At 39.8% G+C, this 18421-nt stretch overlaps 1 protein-coding gene across 1 annotated transcript in view; it reads right to left on the reverse strand.

Annotated features, from left to right (window-relative positions):
• Nucleotides 1-7470: 7470 nt before the first annotated feature.
• The window catches only part of HSPH1 (heat shock 105kDa/110kDa protein 1), a gene marked incomplete at its 5' end in the record, with an annotated part of 12970 nt that continues 2019 nt past the window's right edge, over nucleotides 7471-18421 (reverse strand). The window contains 11 exon segments of the mRNA XM_009710275.1: nucleotides 7471-8337; nucleotides 8821-8982; nucleotides 10163-10282; nucleotides 10376-10483; nucleotides 11027-11152; nucleotides 11578-11715; nucleotides 12452-12583; nucleotides 13398-13603; nucleotides 15797-15930; nucleotides 17284-17390; nucleotides 18335-18421. The exon segment at nucleotides 18335-18421 is cut by the window's right edge and continues 6 nt beyond it. Of these exon segments, the coding sequence (XP_009708577.1) occupies nucleotides 8137-8337; nucleotides 8821-8982; nucleotides 10163-10282; nucleotides 10376-10483; nucleotides 11027-11152; nucleotides 11578-11715; nucleotides 12452-12583; nucleotides 13398-13603; nucleotides 15797-15930; nucleotides 17284-17390; nucleotides 18335-18421 (1521 nt within the window).

Here is an 18421-nt window from a genome sequence, read left to right on the forward strand (position 1 = left end):
CGAGCCTGTATTTCAAATATTCAAATATTTCAAATAATTTAATGAGAGCAGTAAGTTAGGGCACAAGGGTAAGTCAGCATGGCACAACAGATAAATATTTAGTCTTGATTTAATTCAGGCAAATCAGATTTTCGTGTTAAGCTGTTAATTTAATCTTAGCATTGCATAGTCCTCAGTCACTAGTTTTCATAAAATCACAGAATCATTATGGTTGGAAGAGACCTCAAAGATCATCAAGTCCAACCGTATACCCGATGCCACCATGCCCGCTAAACCATGTCTTGAAGAGCCACATCTAAACGTTTTTTGAACACCTCCAGGGACGATGACTCCACCACCTTCCTGGGGAGCCCATTCCAATGCCTAACGACTCTGACAGTGAAGAAGTTCTTCCTAATATCCAACCTGAACCTCCCTTGGCGCAACTTGAGGCCATTTCCCCCTGTCCTGTCACTGGTTACCAGGGAGAAGAGACCGACCCCCGCCTGGCTACACCCTCCTTTCAGGTCGTTGTAGAGAGCGATCAGGTCTCCCCTCAGCCTCCTCTTCTCTAGGCTAAACAACCCCAGCTCCCTCAGCCACTCCTCATAAGGCTTTTTCTCCAAGCCCTTCACCAGCTTTGTCGCTCTTCTCTGGAGAGAAGATCTTTTCATAAGATCTAGGAGAAGATCTAGGAGAAGTCAGAGACAGAAATAGTCTGAACTCGGGGAGGGCTAGGCAGTTAAAACTGCATGGATATGAGCTGAGATGGGAGGTGGAAATCAGGTGCCACCAAGCTTGAGGTAGGGTCAGGCTTAGGTACATGGTCTGACCAAGCTGCAGAACCTGCTGAATGAAAGGGAAGGATGAACACCGTTTCTGTCGTGGCTTTCCTCTAATTCCATCCAGCCCCACGGCCACAAAGATGATGTGACGATGGCTGCTGTCCACCGACTCTCCTCACCTTGGTTGGTTACAGAGGTGACACACTAGTTTGGATCATGACCTCCAGCTGCAACTGCTGCAGACTTCACACGTCACTTCCCACCGACTGAGCTGGTGGAAAAGGCAAGTGCTGCTGGGGAAAACAATTAATATTACTCAGCTTTCAAAAATCTTTGCAAAAGAAACATCAGAAAAGTATTTAAGATAGATTGAAATGGTTGGCTTTGAATTTTATGGGGTTACTTCTATAATATACTTATCTTACAGATTATAAACATAATTTGAAGTGTATTTCTAAAGGAAGACAAAACTGGTTTTGCTCTGAAAATGCGTAAACAGCCTCTTTTAGAGACTTGCTGGACTTTACTAAGGTTTTGCCCCAAAGTATAAACTTTTGCATTTCAGTAGACTCAAGTTTTCCAGTGTAAAATGTTTCCACCTTTCTTCGACCAGCTCTATCGAAAGCTGTCAGTCATTATACCTGATACCAACAGCAGCCTTGTGAGGCTGTGAAAGGGCAGCTCTCATAAACGCCTATCCATCCATCACAACCGCTTTAGAAAAAGGCAAAAGTTTGTTACCGTAATTTCAACACAGCAACAGGGACATCTCGCCATGTCAACATGATGCATTTTATTTATTTAACATCATTCATTATACAAAAGTAATTCTGAATTACGTAATTTAAGTAATTCTTAAATTCTTTCACATTTAAGCGGGTTTGCGTCGCGTGGCGGGGCTGGGGTCCGGAGCAGCGACTCTCAGTTCCAGTGGGCCTCAAGGCAGGAGGTAACACCGTGAGGTCATGCACATCCCAGCACACGTCACAGCTCTGCACTGCATGGGGTGGGTTTTCTAAATGATTTGTATAATGTTGGGTCTTTTAAAAAAGACTATGCCTATGTGTTTTTGGAAAACCTTGAACGAGTTGTTTCTCAGTTCACAGTCGTAACTAATCTTCCCTCTCCCTCTGCTTTTAATCCATGAGCATGCAGATGCAGATCGTGGATTTTTCAGCATCTTTAAAAAAAAAAAAAATCCCTTAAATTGGTGATGGCACAACACATCTCTCCTGTGGGGAAAAATCTGCAGGACCTCTGGCCCTGGCATGATGTGGTGATCCATCCTGTGGGAGAGCTCAGATTTCCCCTGATCCCAGGACTTGCTCTAATCTTTAAGAGTCTTAGGGTGTTTTCTTTTTTTCCATTAAATGGGGATATTTTATTGATCCCTTCCTCTCTTTATGTCAAAGTTTCAAACGAAAAGAATCATATGCTTAGAAGACAAATACCCAGAGAATACTTGAGGTGAATAATAAAAACGACAAAGTCAGGATGTTATGGAGCACTAGTAAGCAAACACCTTGTAGGCATGATGATCAGCGGAGGAAGGTTTGGGATTGCTGCTCCTAACTCTAATCTCCTCCCCTGTGCGTTCCTCTCCCAACAGACTCACGTTCCACTATTACTGAGAAATGGTTTTGCCATTATTTGGTTTTCTGCAGGTTCCTTCTGCTCCTGGAGCCTGCTTGGCTTCACACCCATAAGCTTGCCCGCCGGCACGTGCCCACCAGGCAGAGCCGAGCTCAGCACCGTTCATGCCCCTTCAGCCAAGCCGTGCGCGAAGGGAAGGAGGAAAACACGTTCTCTCCGACGGGCTGCTGCAGACACGCATCCCCTCTTTGGGTTAGTTACAGACCCCCCTATGACGCAGCGTATGGCCATTAAAACAGCCCGTGCTGTACTATCGTGGACTGTAAATGCCCGGTTAATCACACAACCGGCCTGGATGTCCATCTCAGCTGAGCTGTCGCTCCCCACGAGCCAGCTCTCCAGCAGCCGATGGCGATGGGTGCACGCGTGCCAAGAGCACCAAGGATTACGTCCTTGGGAATCCGGAGTGGGAGCCACCACAACGTACGTGATATGGATTGTTCCTACCTAGATAAACTGTTTGAGGGGTTGTATGTCTGTGTGTGTGTGTGTCTGAGCAAACATGATAAGAGAAAATAAGGATTTAAATGAGCAAAGTCCTGCGATGATTTGTGGCTATAGAAAAAAAAAAACACAACAAATCAAACAAATCAAAATCCCCTCTCCTCCCCGACATTAATCTCTTTTCTCCTCTTGTACGTTCTCATAAATCTGTCCCTGGTATTGCAGTGGCTTGTTTTCAGCACAGCTAAGTTTGCCCCTGTGTAGCATTTCAAGTAAAACAATTTAACGGGCCACTGGCTAAACACTGACAAACCTACTTTGAATTCAGTAGGAGGTAAGGACCGAGCAAAATCTCAGCAAGGACTTTGGCAGAGCATCCTGTGACACTCACATCCTTGCAGTTTAGTAGGAGCCATTTACTCATGTCATTCTCTTTCATGCTTTTGAAAGTCAGCTGAAAACTATCATCTGAATTAATATTCACTGAAATCAGTATCAGTCTGAGAGACTGATCAAAGTCCACGGAATAAATAACATCTGACTTGGAAGATTACACAAACATGTATCTAATTTTGGAATATTTTTCAAAGAGCTGTGCTGCGACTTAATCACAGGGAGATACAACATTCAGAAATATATGCGTAGGACAAAAACACTATCTGTACCAGAGCAGTAGATACCCTGGTAATCAGATGCTCAGCAGTAACAGAGAAGTTAAATCCTCCACTCAAATGCAGTAACTCAGCAGGCAGTTCAGTAGCCTCATCTACAGAATTAAGAGGACCAGTAATTCACACAAATAAAGAGCCAGGAGCCAAAGATCAGTCATAGCAATGCTTCCCAAGCCCTTCCTTCCTTAATAGCTTGTTTAAAACACTGTGATTTTTTTCTCTTTGAGCTTTCCATCACATGTATGTTATGATCCTGCTTGCTGCTCCTCCTCTCCCCAGAACTGAAGACTTCCCACCAGCTTTACAGACGATATTACCCTCAGCTTTGAGATGAGTCCTCCTTGTGCACCTCCTCACACAGTTACCTTCCCCCCTACCCCAGGAGGTTTCCACTCATGCCTCCTGGAAACACCCCCGGGTTCTCTACGAAATGCTGATAGACCCACAAATTCTGCCCATTCACACCTCCTGCTAGAAGGAAGATCTTCTGTCCTGAAAGTCCTCAACTCGGAGCAGCAACCCAAAGCTCGGGGGAAGCCTGTGCCTCACATTTGTGCAGAGGCAGCAGCTTTTCTTCGTGCAACGGGCAAGGTCTCCATGCTTGCACTTGGCCTCCTCCAGTGAACCAAGTGATGGAAACCATATGGTGCGCTTACGGCACGTCTTTGCATTTCCTACAACAGGCTAAGTAGCAAAAGGATGAAATTCAACATGAGATATATTAGACTACCATCTGATAAATGAAAACTTCATTATATATGCAACAAATGTATTTGCTGTTCCAGAGACATTATCTTATTTTGGTTCCATCATTTTCATCATGTACATCCATGAAACAAAACCTGTCATAAAAACGGGAGAAGCAGTAAATAATAAACAGAAAGTTTCACTGAGGGGCAACATACCTGACCAAGTGTTAAAATGCATCAATTCAACTTTAGCAGTAGTCAGACTATGCACTGTTAGTCCATCAAAACATTCTTGGTCAAACCTTTATGAGGGGTTATACGGCAGATAAAATCAAGATTTTTATCTTTTTCATTATTTGTTTTGTCCTTATCTTTTTGTGGTTCTAAGCTCTTAGTGGCTTAAAATACTTAAAAATTTGATTAAAAAAAAATTTCTCAGATTGTGAATCGTTTCACAATTTTTAGTTCTGCTAAACCTTTTAAAAAAACCCACAATGGCAAAGTAAAATACAACAGTTCTGGTAAGTCTCATGTATTTTACCTAAGTTAGAATCATCTAAGATTCAGAATTACAGAAAGATTGAATTTCCGGCAATTTGTTGTGCGTTGTGAGCTCATAAACTTTAAAGACAGAGTTAATTCACAAGTCTGTTGTGCCAGGAAGATAATATTTATACGCATAACGGAGGTTAATAATGACCCAATAAGGCAGTCTGAGTAACTGCTTTTTGAGTGTTTTCCACTCACATCCTCAAACATTTTTTAAGTGGGGATTTCACCTCCTTGTATACTTCACACAGATTTCTGGATAAGAAATAAATGTTTATATTTATTAGACACTTTTCTATGATCTTTGAAAGAAGTGGAGTCCAAAGAACCTCAGAACACAGCTTGAGAAAACCATACCTCAAAAATAAAAGTACATTGAATACTGATGTAAATTCTCCCTATTAGTAATGCCGCTACAGCAGAACAGTTGTAAAGACTTGGGTAAAATTGTGAAGTTAGAGAAGTACACTGTAAGTAAATGTAATGACTTAATACACACTACCCCAAAAAATACTCCATCAAAAGAATTTCAAAAGCTTGGTTTAGAGTAATCAAGTTCTCTTCTTTTGGAAGAAGGAGAAAAAAAAAGAAGATTCAAACCGTTGTGCAATATTTAATCAGTAACACACTGAGGCCACTATAGCCCCGTGCCAGTAAGATTAAATTGGCCAGCAATCTATGCCTTGCACTGCCGAGTGTTCTTCTGGTGAGCTGCAGCATGAAGGAAACTGCTGTCCTGAACATCCTCACCTCTCTATGACTGATGCTGAGATCAAACTGGAAGCACACCACACACATACGTGTTTTTTCACATGTCTGGTAAAAGGTAAATTAGAAAGCAAGAAATTCGTTAACTTGGGGGGAAGGGAGAAGAAGAAAAGTTGAATTACTCATTTCTGCTTTCATTCCCCCTCCTTTCAGGTTAAAGCACAAGCACTGCAAGAATTTAAATAAGCCACTTAATCATATGGGATCAATCACTTACCACACCTTTAGATGCTATAAAATAGTGTTCCAGAAATCTGAAAAAAAAAAAAAAAACACCCACCAAACAAAAAGAACCCACCTAGATTTGTCTGTTCTCAGTACAGACTTCTTTTATGAAGGTTCACTAGAGGAAATTTGGAGCAGTACCTTCTATAGAGGTAACTGAGCACATAACAATCCATCACTCCAGGGCCAGCAAAGCTTCTTTTTGTAGATCCAGGACTCGATGTTCTGACAGAATTCTAATTTAAATGTCTACAAGTTTTCCTCTGATCAGGCTAGGCTTCCTGCTATGGCATCCTACTGATTTTACAATGTAAGTTCCTATCTTTTATGAACTTACATATCTTTTATGGTGCTGCAATCATGATTTCCATTTCAGCAATAATCTAAGCAAGCAGTAGTCTGTTACAAAAACTTAACCCTTGATGCTACCACTCTACCAGTACCAACACTGAAGTAGTCTTCCACAGTCCAAACATGGTCTTGAAGTCTAGTCTGACTTCCTATTCTTTAGCTCTAGGAAAAGTATGGGGAACAATCAAAGCATTGTTAGTGTTGCCTTAGGTACACAACTGTCTCATTGATCAGCAGAGGTAAAGAACAGGCAGCTCAAAGCAGCCGGTAACAGAGATCTGTATTTTGATAATCCAGCTGCTTATAGTCAACGCAGAAAATTGGGCACTGCTGTGCGAAGCTGCACACGCTGTAGTATCGCTCCTGCCCCTGGCTGGGGAAAGACTTAGGGCGTTGCTAAAAGCACCAACTAGAAGAAAAACACTTGCCATGAGTAGGATTAGTTGGTCCTAGAAAGCACCAGCCCTCTCACCTCTACTCCCCCTCTTCAGTACTCCCAGTAGGACCAATTTCTCTTTTCTCCTTTTGGTTTTGTTGTTGCAGACAAGATACTGCTGGAGCCACACTAACTCTTTAAAAAACCCAACCAACAAACCAAACCAACCAAAACCACAATAACTTTGCATTTAGTGACACACTGATCTTCCAGTATCTGGTGTCATATGCTTATAAACGAGGTCTGTGCTCCAATGCAGCAGGAGAGTTAACACCCTTTGGAATACGCTTCCAAGAAAATCCTTCCCTCAGTACTTCAGGTGCCCGATTCCCTAGTGCAGTTTGATGTCTAAAGCAGAGGATACAAACAATCTCTTTCAGTATCCTCCCTCCTCCAAGCACCTAAAAAAATAAGCTTTTTCAATAGACTACAGAGATTTACTTGAGAGAAATTCTTAATATTTAAAAACCTTTCCCAAGGTCTAACCAGAGCCACTCGCTTAGCAGAATGGACTGAAATCTCATTTTACCATTTCAGTTTAGTCCGCAACAGAAAGCAGCAGAGCCTGGACAAAGTATTCCATCAGGTTTTAACATCTTCTGAACTGCAGATTATTATCTCTAAGCTATAGGGTTCTGCGTGTTACAAATTTTGTCCTATGCCTTAACATCTGTGAAGTTTCCAGGTTCTTTCAGGTGCGTACAACCCTTAGGGCAAAGAAAAGCAAGAAGAATAACTCGTTAAGCAGCTGAGTTACTTTCAAGTCACTGCACAACTGTCCTGTGCCAAGTGTGAGAGTTTTAAGCCTTATTATGACTCTCACGCACAGGAACACAAAGTGACGGCCTGTCACAAACTATAAGAAAGGCAACACTTACACCAGAAGTACAGAAAACAGCTAAACCCAACAAGTCAGCAGATACCAGTAAAATTAACTTTATTTTAAAGCTCATTAAAAAGCTTCACAATAACACCAACAGAATTAGCATTTCCTTCATTTTATGTACCCCACATGAAAAATGTATTGTTTAGCAAGAGATGAAACGTAAGCGTTTCTGCATGCTACTAACACATTTCACCATCTTATTGTCTGATAAGTGCTTTGGACTGCAATAATCAAAAACCTTAGAACAGAACGATTTCTTCTGTGAAGTCCTTATGAATGGGACAGACACTGGCTTTTTATTGACATACCCAATTAGATGTCCAGATGAAAGAAAACTACCTTGGCATCTACAAATGCCTACGAAGGTTTTGGTTACAATCTTTTGAAGGAGCAGTATATTTCAGAGCAAGGGCTTCTTTTCATCTTCAGTGATGCAAATGGTTAAATACTGCACAGAAGCTTAGTATGAACTCACAATTCCACAGGAATCTGAAAGTTACCAAGGCAATTTTCCTTTTAGGATAGTCATGACCAACACTATTACTATTCTTCCTCCCATAACACAACACATCCCAGACAAGTCTTAAGAAAAAATATAAATAGTTCCCAAAACAATGCATTCCCACCCCACCCCCATCACATACGACAGCAAAAATATCTTCTGTCATGGGATGAAATAACTTGCTGCAAGTGCAGTGGTTTAGTCCAAGTCCATGCTAATGGTGTTTTGATCACTTGGATGACACTCGCCATTTTGTTGAGGCATTTCAGAATTTTTGTCATCTTCTCCCATGTCTTCAGCTTTATAATCATTCTGTTCACTTAATGGGTTTTCTTCCTTAGGAGAGTCAACTTTTGGTTTCGGTTGTGTCACAACAGGCTCACAGACATTGTTTAACTCCTAAAAGAAAGAGAAAAAATGTGGTCAGAATATATTTTAAGGACCACTAGCTTTGCTAGTGTGAAGAGTCCCGTGCCAAAAAGACCACCTGAAACTTGCTTCTGGATTTGTTTTCCTGAGTCCAAACTGACAGGTACTTATTGTACTCTGAAATAAATTAACTGGTCTGCTTTCTGAAGTTGTGTGGACAAAGTTCTTCTACTTAATATTTTGGATTTCACTTTTTTCAAGACTATTTTTTTCCCATTGAAAAACAACCTGAGTTTTTAAGGTGACTGAAAGACATAACATGGCAGTAAGCTCCACAGATTTGTATACAGTACAGTACAGCTTCTCTGCTTTCTACTGAATCTTTGTCCGTCCATAGTTTCTAACTACCATTTAAGAACACTGGAGCAGTAAGATGAAACTGGGGGAGAGAGAGGGAGACAGATACCAGCCTAGCTTTAGCATCAGCCTCTAAAATTAGTTTATGGTACTTACCTGTAGCTTTGCCTTAATTTCACTTGAATGCACAGCCGGATCCTGATCTAAGCTCTTCTTAGCCTGTGCACTCACAGCATTGTTCATCCACTCTACCACTTCACTGACACACTTCTCTACTTTCATCATTTCCATTTCATCAATATGGATGTATTTCTCATCCTGCCCAAATACAAACATTTTCTATTAGCTAATAGTGCCAAGTTTACTTGGCATCAAGTTACGCCAACAAGACTATCCCAATTATTTACAACTTATAATCTTTACTGATTTTCAAAATAAATAGAAACAAGCCAGATCTGTCACAGCAAGAGACAAGAAGAAATACAGATGTCAAGATAAAGCTTTCTTTGCCCAGTAATCAAACAAGAAATCTAGTTCACAGAGGGAACAGAGGCTTCACAAACAGGTCACACAATTAAATGTAACATTCTTAACATGGCTGATAAAAAACAACATTCCCTCCCTCCTGAAGCCTCACATGGGCCCAAGGTAGTTTAGACAGCATGATTCTGCTGTACACAGAAAGCAAATGGATCAGAAGTGTTCAACTTCAGGAGCATTCCCTACAATACCACAGTGACACAATTAACTGATATCAGGAGAAGGACCTACCCAGAAACACAATCTATCATTTTAGTTAAGAATTCTAAATACAGATTCAAGTCTTAAATGCACTATTTCCAGTGATGCTAGTTATTTCAAGACTCCATAATACTACTGAATGACTTCACTTAATAATGACAATCTTGTAATCTGTAACTGTGATGACATAGTTGTTTCTGATGCAAGTCTCAATCTCAAACTGAATTAGCTTGAGTGTTGTGAGCTGCCCTATTAAAACTCATTAAGTTGAAACCCAAGGAGTGAATTTTCAAAAAAAAAAGAAAGTAATCTTCAAATACCAATAGCAAAAAAAAACCACCAACCCAAACACCCATATATAATAAAGCTGGATGTTTTAATTTATCCTGAGTAGCTTATACACTAATGCTTCTCACCATAGCACAATTCTTGTTCCCAAAAGAACCGTAAGAGCAGCACACTTCTAAAAGAAGTCAGATTAGCTTTTAAAAGGTCAAAAATCAGGCCACAGTCTAACCCTCACTCTTTATAAGAATGTCCTTTTTGGCCTGAAAACATCCAGAAGTATCAAGCAACTGAAGATATGACACACTGCGCGAGATTTTTTGAGTACTGGGAAACATTTGCGGTGCTAAATTTGTGACCTATATAACAGTAGATTGCAGCTCATCTGAGAGTGAATTTGAAGCCTCTGCCAGCTGGTGAGCCTCAGTGAAACACTGTGTGGTAAAAAGAAAGGTACTTTGAGGCCACTTACTTTATTCCTGAATTCCCCAGCTATTGTGGCATAATACTGGAGCCTGTGTCCCAATTCTTCTAACAGTTTTGGTCGTTCTTCTGCTTCTTGATAGCGCATTTCAATTGGAGTACCTAATTTCTAGAAAAAGTAACTCCTATGAGTTATGTGATTCGTTAACATCGTTTTGCATATTTTGGAAATTTTGCATTTTGGGCATACTAACAGACCTACCTTTAAATCCTCTAATTTGTCTACATACACCTGCTTAGCTTCATCCTCACCCTCTTCATACAGCCAGCCTTCCGTCTCTGCTAGGAGTGCAGAGAATCCCTGCAGATCCTATATGTCGATACAATTCAACAAGTCAAACGTCAAAATAAGCACCAATCAACACTATTTGTCTTGCAGTAACAGGACACTGGTAAATATACACATTAATTCTTCGCCTCCTACATAAAAATTACATTTCTACTGCAGCTTTTGCCTAATTATGTCACTTAAGCCACAACAGCTTCTGAACTGAGAAACATGCACATCTACATCAGAGGAAGCATTTATAGCCTTTTGTCTTTGATTAGCCTAATGCTTGGGGTACAGCTTTAAGTTATGTTTTTGGTTATGGATACAGCAACACAGCTTCCCCTTCTAGTCACACGCTTTATTTGGAAACAAAACTTTACTCCATTTGTGACAAAATTTATTTTTAGGGATATGTATTATTTGCTAAGCCTGAACTTAATTCTGGACCAGTCCAAGCCATTATTCAAATGAGTTACAGTTTTCAGCTATTTCCAGGGTGGCTATGAGAAAGCTTGACCAAGGAATACGAAATAGATATTTGGTATCAGTATTTTCAGAGAAGCTCCTGAAACCATAACCTACCTTTTCACAAACAAACTTTTCATATGGTCCAGACAACTTGTCCCTGAACTCATACACATATTCCTCCACTGCATTCTTTGCATCATTTCTTTCTTTCTCCAGTTTATCTTGCATAATCATCTTTCCCTGTATAACCACAGAAAATATTTTAATTTAAAAAATACCTATGTTCACACAGCATTCTACAAAGCACAGGCCCTGTAAAACACAATCTGCCAGAGGCCTTGGCTCATGTAACTGCCAGGATTCTCATTGCTACACAGTGGACTCACCTGAAGAAATGGGTTGCACTTCTCTAGATTACAACAGCTTGAACCAATCTGTAATGTCATTCCATGGATCAGTACTCTGACACTATTGCTATAAACACCACCTTAATCTTTCTGATTAACATTAGTCAGTTACGTGTTAAAGTTGGGCTGTACGTTAGCTCACTGTAAATTATGAGTTCACACTCCAGGGTTAGAGTAAAAGATCAGAGGTTGCCTTAAAAAGCAGATGGACGGTCAATGAGTGCAACCGAGAAAGCGGTCTAAACCACACTAACTCACCTCTGTTTCAATATACATATTGAGGAGATCTTTTCCTAACTGCCAAACCAAGTTAGCTTCAATAGGTAGTTCCACATTCTTCACTTTTATCTTGGGTTTTTTAGCTTCTGGGGGCTGATCACCTTTCTTTTCATTTGTCTGAGTTGGAAAGAAGAAAAATAAGATAATTTTCCTGAATTCCTTCTGATGAAGTAGCACTATGACGAGAGAAACATTCACAGGAAGAACATGCAGAGATTTTCTGTGTTCTTTCAGAATCTTCAAAGTAGACTTGAGTCACTTTCCTCTCCAGGATTCCACCTCCTGTCCTCGTCTCCTTACAGCCCATTTCATGGACAGTAAGTACTGAGCTACAGGAAGGACGTTTCTCAGATACACAGTGTATTTGCAGGTTTTCCAGAAGTGCCCATCTGTAGCTTAGCACTTCATTAGTGATGCTGACAGCTGTAAGATTTTAACCCAAAACATTTTTCATCTTATACAGATGAAAGAGCAAACTACTAGCAATATCATGCAGGCCTATGTTTTTCACATAGATTATTTCCTCTTAGGTTTATGAATTCCCAATCCCAACTTCTCTCAGGAGGCCTAATAAGCTTGGCCTCTAACAGCTGTTGAACGAGCCAAAATGTCTGCAAGCCAAAAAATTGAGCTGTACAACAAAGACAGAGAAGTGGTAGACAGAGACTTCTTGCAGGAATTCTTTTGCAAGCTCTGTATGAAAACCGTCACAAGATATATACATTATTTTTCACAATGGAAATGAAAAAGGTTCTGAGCACCAAGTTCCTTACTTTTTCCTGCAATATGTTACCATTTTTAAAGCCACCATTAGAGAGCATAACATTTTCAACAGAGTTAAAGGGTCACTCACTTTCTTGACATCTGGGATTTTGTTTTCTTCAGAGGGAGGTTCTGATGAAGGGGGAGACTGTGACGTTTGCTGACCATCAGTTTGTACCTGGGACTGTGTTCCAGCCTCACTGTTCTCTTGCTGGATATTTTTCTGAAATGAAAGCCCAGGCACAAAGGATGTAGAAGGCATGTGCACTTGCATTTAATAAAAGTTTTAGGGCACTTCACTTCTGACGCACATACTGTACAGAGTGCCCTACAAAGCATTCTGTGCACATGCAGAAACACACACGCTTTAACTAACGGAGGTACAGACTAGGTGCAAGTTCAGAAGGACTTAGTAAAAACGCTACCGGTGCCAGGCTGGCAGCATAATACTTGTGTGCATGTGTGTGCATGCTACCACTTTCTCTTACAAAAAGTGGCTTTTAATTTACTGAGTCATAGCCTTGAAGCTTCCTCCCCCCCTCAGAAAACCATTAAAACATCACGTACACCATAACAATGCTGCATTATTCCCCAGCGTTCCCCTCCCCTTCAATGCTGTAGAAAACAAACAATCCAGCTTTCCCTTTCACAAAGTTTCAGAAAAACTTTACTAACACAAAGGATTACACACAAATCCTTTTAACAGAGAGAGAGCACGGATGAGTAATAATCCAAACCAAGTTTTCCTATTTTGAACAGTCTGATAACTATGGCAGCTGTGAACAACCCCACCCTCAAGCAACCCACCTGCTGCTATTTGGCACTTTGCCCGATAATTGATTTTGAAGTCCACACACTTTCAAGATAGCACAATTTTTCTCCTGTTCTTATCAAGACGTATTTCCTGACAGTTATGCACATCTCAAAATTAACCTCATTTTGCTTCCTTAGAAGAAAGTATTTTTCTTCCAGAGCATGTAAGAGCAGAACACGCTGTCACTGGTGAGGACATTCACACACAAGAAAGGTGAACTTACATCACTTGAGGTTTCAATAGGCCTCTGGTCCTGAGATTCCACTTCAGTCTCAACACCGACATCTTCACTCTCCTCACTTTTAACTGGTTCTACCATGGATGCAGTGGACACACTGAAGATGCCATGAGTATTGACACGGACTTTCACTTTCACTTTTGACTTCTCTCCATCTTTCTGGGCTGCCACATTCTGGATAACATACCTACCTAAAAACAAAAGAATCAATACTCACACAGTAGAATTAAATAGGTAATATTACACAGCCAGGAAAACACCTTGTTTTTTCACAGAGGATACATTTTCTAAATGTTTAATGAAACCTCTGTGCTAATCTCATGGTCCCCAAAATAAAATGAATACTACGCCACTACCACTCCTGCCCCACAAAAGTATGCTGCTTTTCAGCCAACTTTACCTTACAAATCAAAAGGGAGAACGTTCATTTTCATCATCTAGGGTAGGTTCTCCTGCCACTAGTAATACAGAGGAAATACAAAAAGTAAAAGCTCACACCTCCTTACACATGCTATCTGTGATGCTATAATGGGATGAAAGAAAACCACACAAAGATTTAATCTAATGCCAATGTTATGTGGTTATGTCTTCTTAATACAAGTTACTGCCCAACATACAAACAGTATTTCTAAAAGTGTTCTTCTCAGCTTCTAACATCCATGTAAGTCTGCCATTACCTTTTACTCTAGGGCAGAATGTAATTATAACTCCTGTAATACTGGAAACAAGCATTGTGAAATTAAAAAACAGACAGGCAACTAGTTTGACAGTAACTGAAGAATCAGACCTCCATGACATTAAGAGCAGACGTATTTTTCCTGCCTACTACATGGTTATATGTGTACCACCCAAACAGTGACCTGGATATTGCGACGCTTGTACAGCTGCAAACTACAAGTTCACTGATTTCATCACTGGCTGGATATACACATGCTCACACACACCATTCCTTCATCAATACATCCAAACCGCAAGCATACAAGCTTTTACCTGCTTACTTTACAGGTTAAAAAATGTAATTCCCCCCTTCTCTTGTAAATCCAATACTACTGGATTTGTGACCTGTCCTGCCTTTTCATCGTAGTCCTATCAGAACTACCGACTCACCCGTTAGACTATAAGAATTCTGCTCTGAGCAAAAAGTTAATTGGCAAGTGAGCCGAAATCAGTCTGATTTTCAGTTCTGTTCTTACTAGTTTGCAGAACAGCAGTTAAACACCTCATTTGTTAAAGCCATACAAATTGAACACTCACAAATCCCACCATCAGTCTTTATGGCAAGAGTTAGCATGAAAGGGAGACCGCTGTTTCTGTAACTACCAAAATATTGTGCTGGTTTCTAAGACATATGGTATTTGAACATTGTGACTCTCAGTGAAACAATCATGTAATTTGCTTCAAAGTAGAGAAAATAACTGATGTTTCCTGTTAGGATAACGGTTTCTGGTGACTTCGTAGTGCGATAGCTATTAGCTAAAACATTGGTAAATCAGATGGAAGTGTTTTTGCTCTATATATTCTCCCACCCGTTTTAAGAATATTTATAAAGCTTATCTTTGACACTTCAATTCTGGTGATACTGTATTTTAAGTACATTGTTAACCAACAGGACAGCTGTATTGTCAAATACTTCCAAGATTTGTCATTTCTTCTACCACTCAAAAAAACCGAAAAGTTGAGCTTTCTAACAAAGCCAATTACTTGACAACTAGTAATAGCTTTATCTTATTTTTACATGCAAACGTACAACATTTAATTGCATACTTAGAACTCAAGAGAAATTATTTAATTAGCCTGTCTTTACCATCACAATCTTTTTCTAACCACATTGTAAAGTCTTTTTAAGTGTCAACATTGTCAATGTTGTAATTTGTCAAAAAGGATGAAAGACCTGCTTATGTTACTCAGACAGTTCAAATCAATACTATAGTCTGGTAGCTGCCACTATTTCAGGCTGCCTTGATTAAAATTTATTCAGCATTATGTCAAACCCAGAAAGTATAGGGAAAAACAACTAGTTACTCAAGATGTGTTTCAGTTTTTTATATGCAGGAGATATTTTTCAAGTATTCCTAGCTTGCTTTAGTGATAAGGAGAAAAGAAGATTAAAAAATTTAGAAAGTTATCTTTTGTAGAGATAGACCCATTCTAGTCCTGGGCATTCAGCTATAGTTTCCCCTCTTTATCACTGGACTGAAGCAATTTTAGAAGCCAGAAAAACAAAAAATCAAAATTCAGTTACCTATGGAATGGGAGAATTGAAAATTGAGCCCTTCAGACACAAAAACCTAAATACATCATATAACCATACTGTAACACAACACAGTTACAGAACTGATTTCAGACCAATGTGTGACAACACCATTTCCAGGACAATTACTTACCAATTTTTGACTCAGGATATGGGACTCCATTAGGATCAGAATAAAAAGCTTCTAACTCAAATGGACCTTTCCTATAGAATGTAAGAACCTTGGAGAAAGGCGCTGCATGATTTCTGCTGAAGACCTCATGAACTCTATAATTAAGAGAAAAATACCACTTTTAACAGAGTTATTTGAGCTGAAAGGCTTTGATCAAGGGTCAGAACTCTTCAGAGAAACATCACCATGTTTTGACACATTTACCTTTCTGAACAATTCCAAGAAAGATACTTCACTACTGTACTATAAGGAAAAAAAAAGCAGCTGTTGTGTACTGTAATGGGAAATTGTCCTATTCCACTAATTTTGAGTCTCAGAAGCAAGTAAGTTTAGATTTAAGTAGCAATTCAGTGACAGACTATCAGCAGACCTCCACAATTTGTTTCCTGCAAAGACATTATTCTGAGCTTGGAATAGCATAATTTAAATCATAATTTGCACCCTTCCTCAGTTAGTCTCAAAGGGCTAATTATAGCCCTGTTAATTCCTTACTCATTTACCTTCCATGGCTCAGTTGAGAACCCTGACACCAGTTTATTATTCATTCCTTGATATGACAGAAAGACAATCAGCTTTATTTCATGTTCTTCCTCTAGGGTCTGTCCGCTATTATGCCAGTCTGATTCTAATTTCCAATTAAGTTTTCTCTCCCAACTATGGAAGGATCTCATTTAATAACCTAAATGTGAGAAAGTAAGCGCTTCATCTAGAATGTGAACCCGCAGGTTGCTCTCAGAAGCATGTGACAGAACAATTAGGTTCTCCATCTCTACAGAAGACAGACGAAAAAGAGGCTGAATTATAAAGAACATGAGAAAGGTATGAACAGGTCCCTCTAGAACTCTAACTTCCCAAAAGTTAAACTCAGACCTTTTTACATCCTAGACAGCAACCACATTTCCCACAGCCATAGCATAGTTAACCGCAGAGAGGTCAGTCTTAATACATTGCAATGGCAAAAAATTTCTTTTATGAAACCCTAAGAGTTAAGTCCTTGTTTCTGTTTTCAGTCAAACGGCATCCACAGAAGCTCACAATATCTACACAGTGCATAACATTCCTACTAAAACAAGAATCTAGATCGCTGTTCGGAACACCTCGAGTAAAAAAAAGCCAGAACAGAAAGTGGAATCAGGATCTAGCAGTTGTTCTAGTTCATTTTGTATCCCACAACCCGACAACTGGATAAGGGCAATACGAGACAAGGTATCAGTTGGTAGCTCATTCAATCACCGTTTTTTTTAATCTTTATTTTTCATCATATGAGGCGCTATAGTTAAATTTCAGGGCATGCCTTTACACAGTCTTCACTGTCAACCATCTTCGGTACGTGGCCTACAGGTTTTCTGCATCAGAATGCCAAGATCCTAATTTAAATGCAACCAAGAATATTACCCTTCAGTGACAAAGGCCAAAAGCCTCACAGAACTGCTGTCTGAGCTACCTACCCTTCAGTGTCCTCTGCTTCTGTGTTCCACAACAGAGATATGGGGAACGGTGTAGCATCTGTCACAGAGAATTCTCTCACTTTAAAAGCTGGAGAAAGAATTGCGCACTAAACAAAAAAAACACAGACACGCATTAAAGTTGGTTAACTGCTTTACTACACCTGCCCCCAAAACAGCTAAACGTTTTTAAATACAAGAACTTTACTAAAAGAGGACTTTACTAAAACAGTGCTATGCAAATGGCGTGATTTCAACGGAGTATGATAAGAAAACAGAAATCTCATACAGAAGTGTTTATACTCTTTGGGTGAGCAGGACTTTTGGCCTTATTATTCCTGCAGCTTGTGAAAAAAGTTAACAGTCTAAACAAATACCAGGACTGTAAAGAATGCAAGTGCTGCATTACTTAGTCCTAAAAGAAGTGGTGTTTATCTTCCAGGTCCTGCTTCTTTCCCTGGAGACAAGTGATTGTTAATGATGGAAAGCAATTAGTGAGATGGGGTAAAGAAACAAGTCAAAGAAGAGAGGATGAAATAAGAGAATAAGGAGAAAAGAAAGGCAGCAGAATGAGTGGTTTGCTTGTAAAATACAGTTCACTAGTTGGAAACTGTAAAAATGAGAGGGGGAGATAGAATAAAAGTCTGTTTCACTTTGATGGAAAGTTGAACAACAGAAAACACAAGCTTGCAGTGTTTTGGGCTCTCCACAGATACTTCTCAAACTTTGGTGATTAAAAAAAAAAAAATCTCTCTGCCCTCAACTTGACAACAACTTAAATTTTTCTCATTAAAGATCCCTAGATACTGTTCTCTTGAAGAGAAGAGTGGACTGCTTACAGAATACACCCAGCATCAGCACTTTCAGTAAAGTACTGCACCAGAGGAGTATTCTGGACTTTTTAAACAGCATAGTCCCATGAAAAGACCCAGTGAATATGTATGTTTAAAATGGACCACTTCTGCCATTTCTCATAACTGCTTGGCTACTTGTTCACAGAAGTGCTCTCAAGAAATGCAACTCTGAAGTTTATCGAGTGTTGCCAGTACTATACCTGCAGAGCACAGCCTCTGGCTATGGCTTCATCTGCATTCAGTGTTGTACTGACATCTTTGCCAAAGAATTTAGCAATCCTCTCTTT

This window comes from Cariama cristata, unplaced genomic scaffold, assembly GCF_000690535.1.
Source record: "Cariama cristata isolate BGI_N322 unplaced genomic scaffold, ASM69053v1 scaffold6861, whole genome shotgun sequence".
Lineage (NCBI taxonomy): Eukaryota > Metazoa > Chordata > Aves > Cariamiformes > Cariamidae > Cariama > Cariama cristata.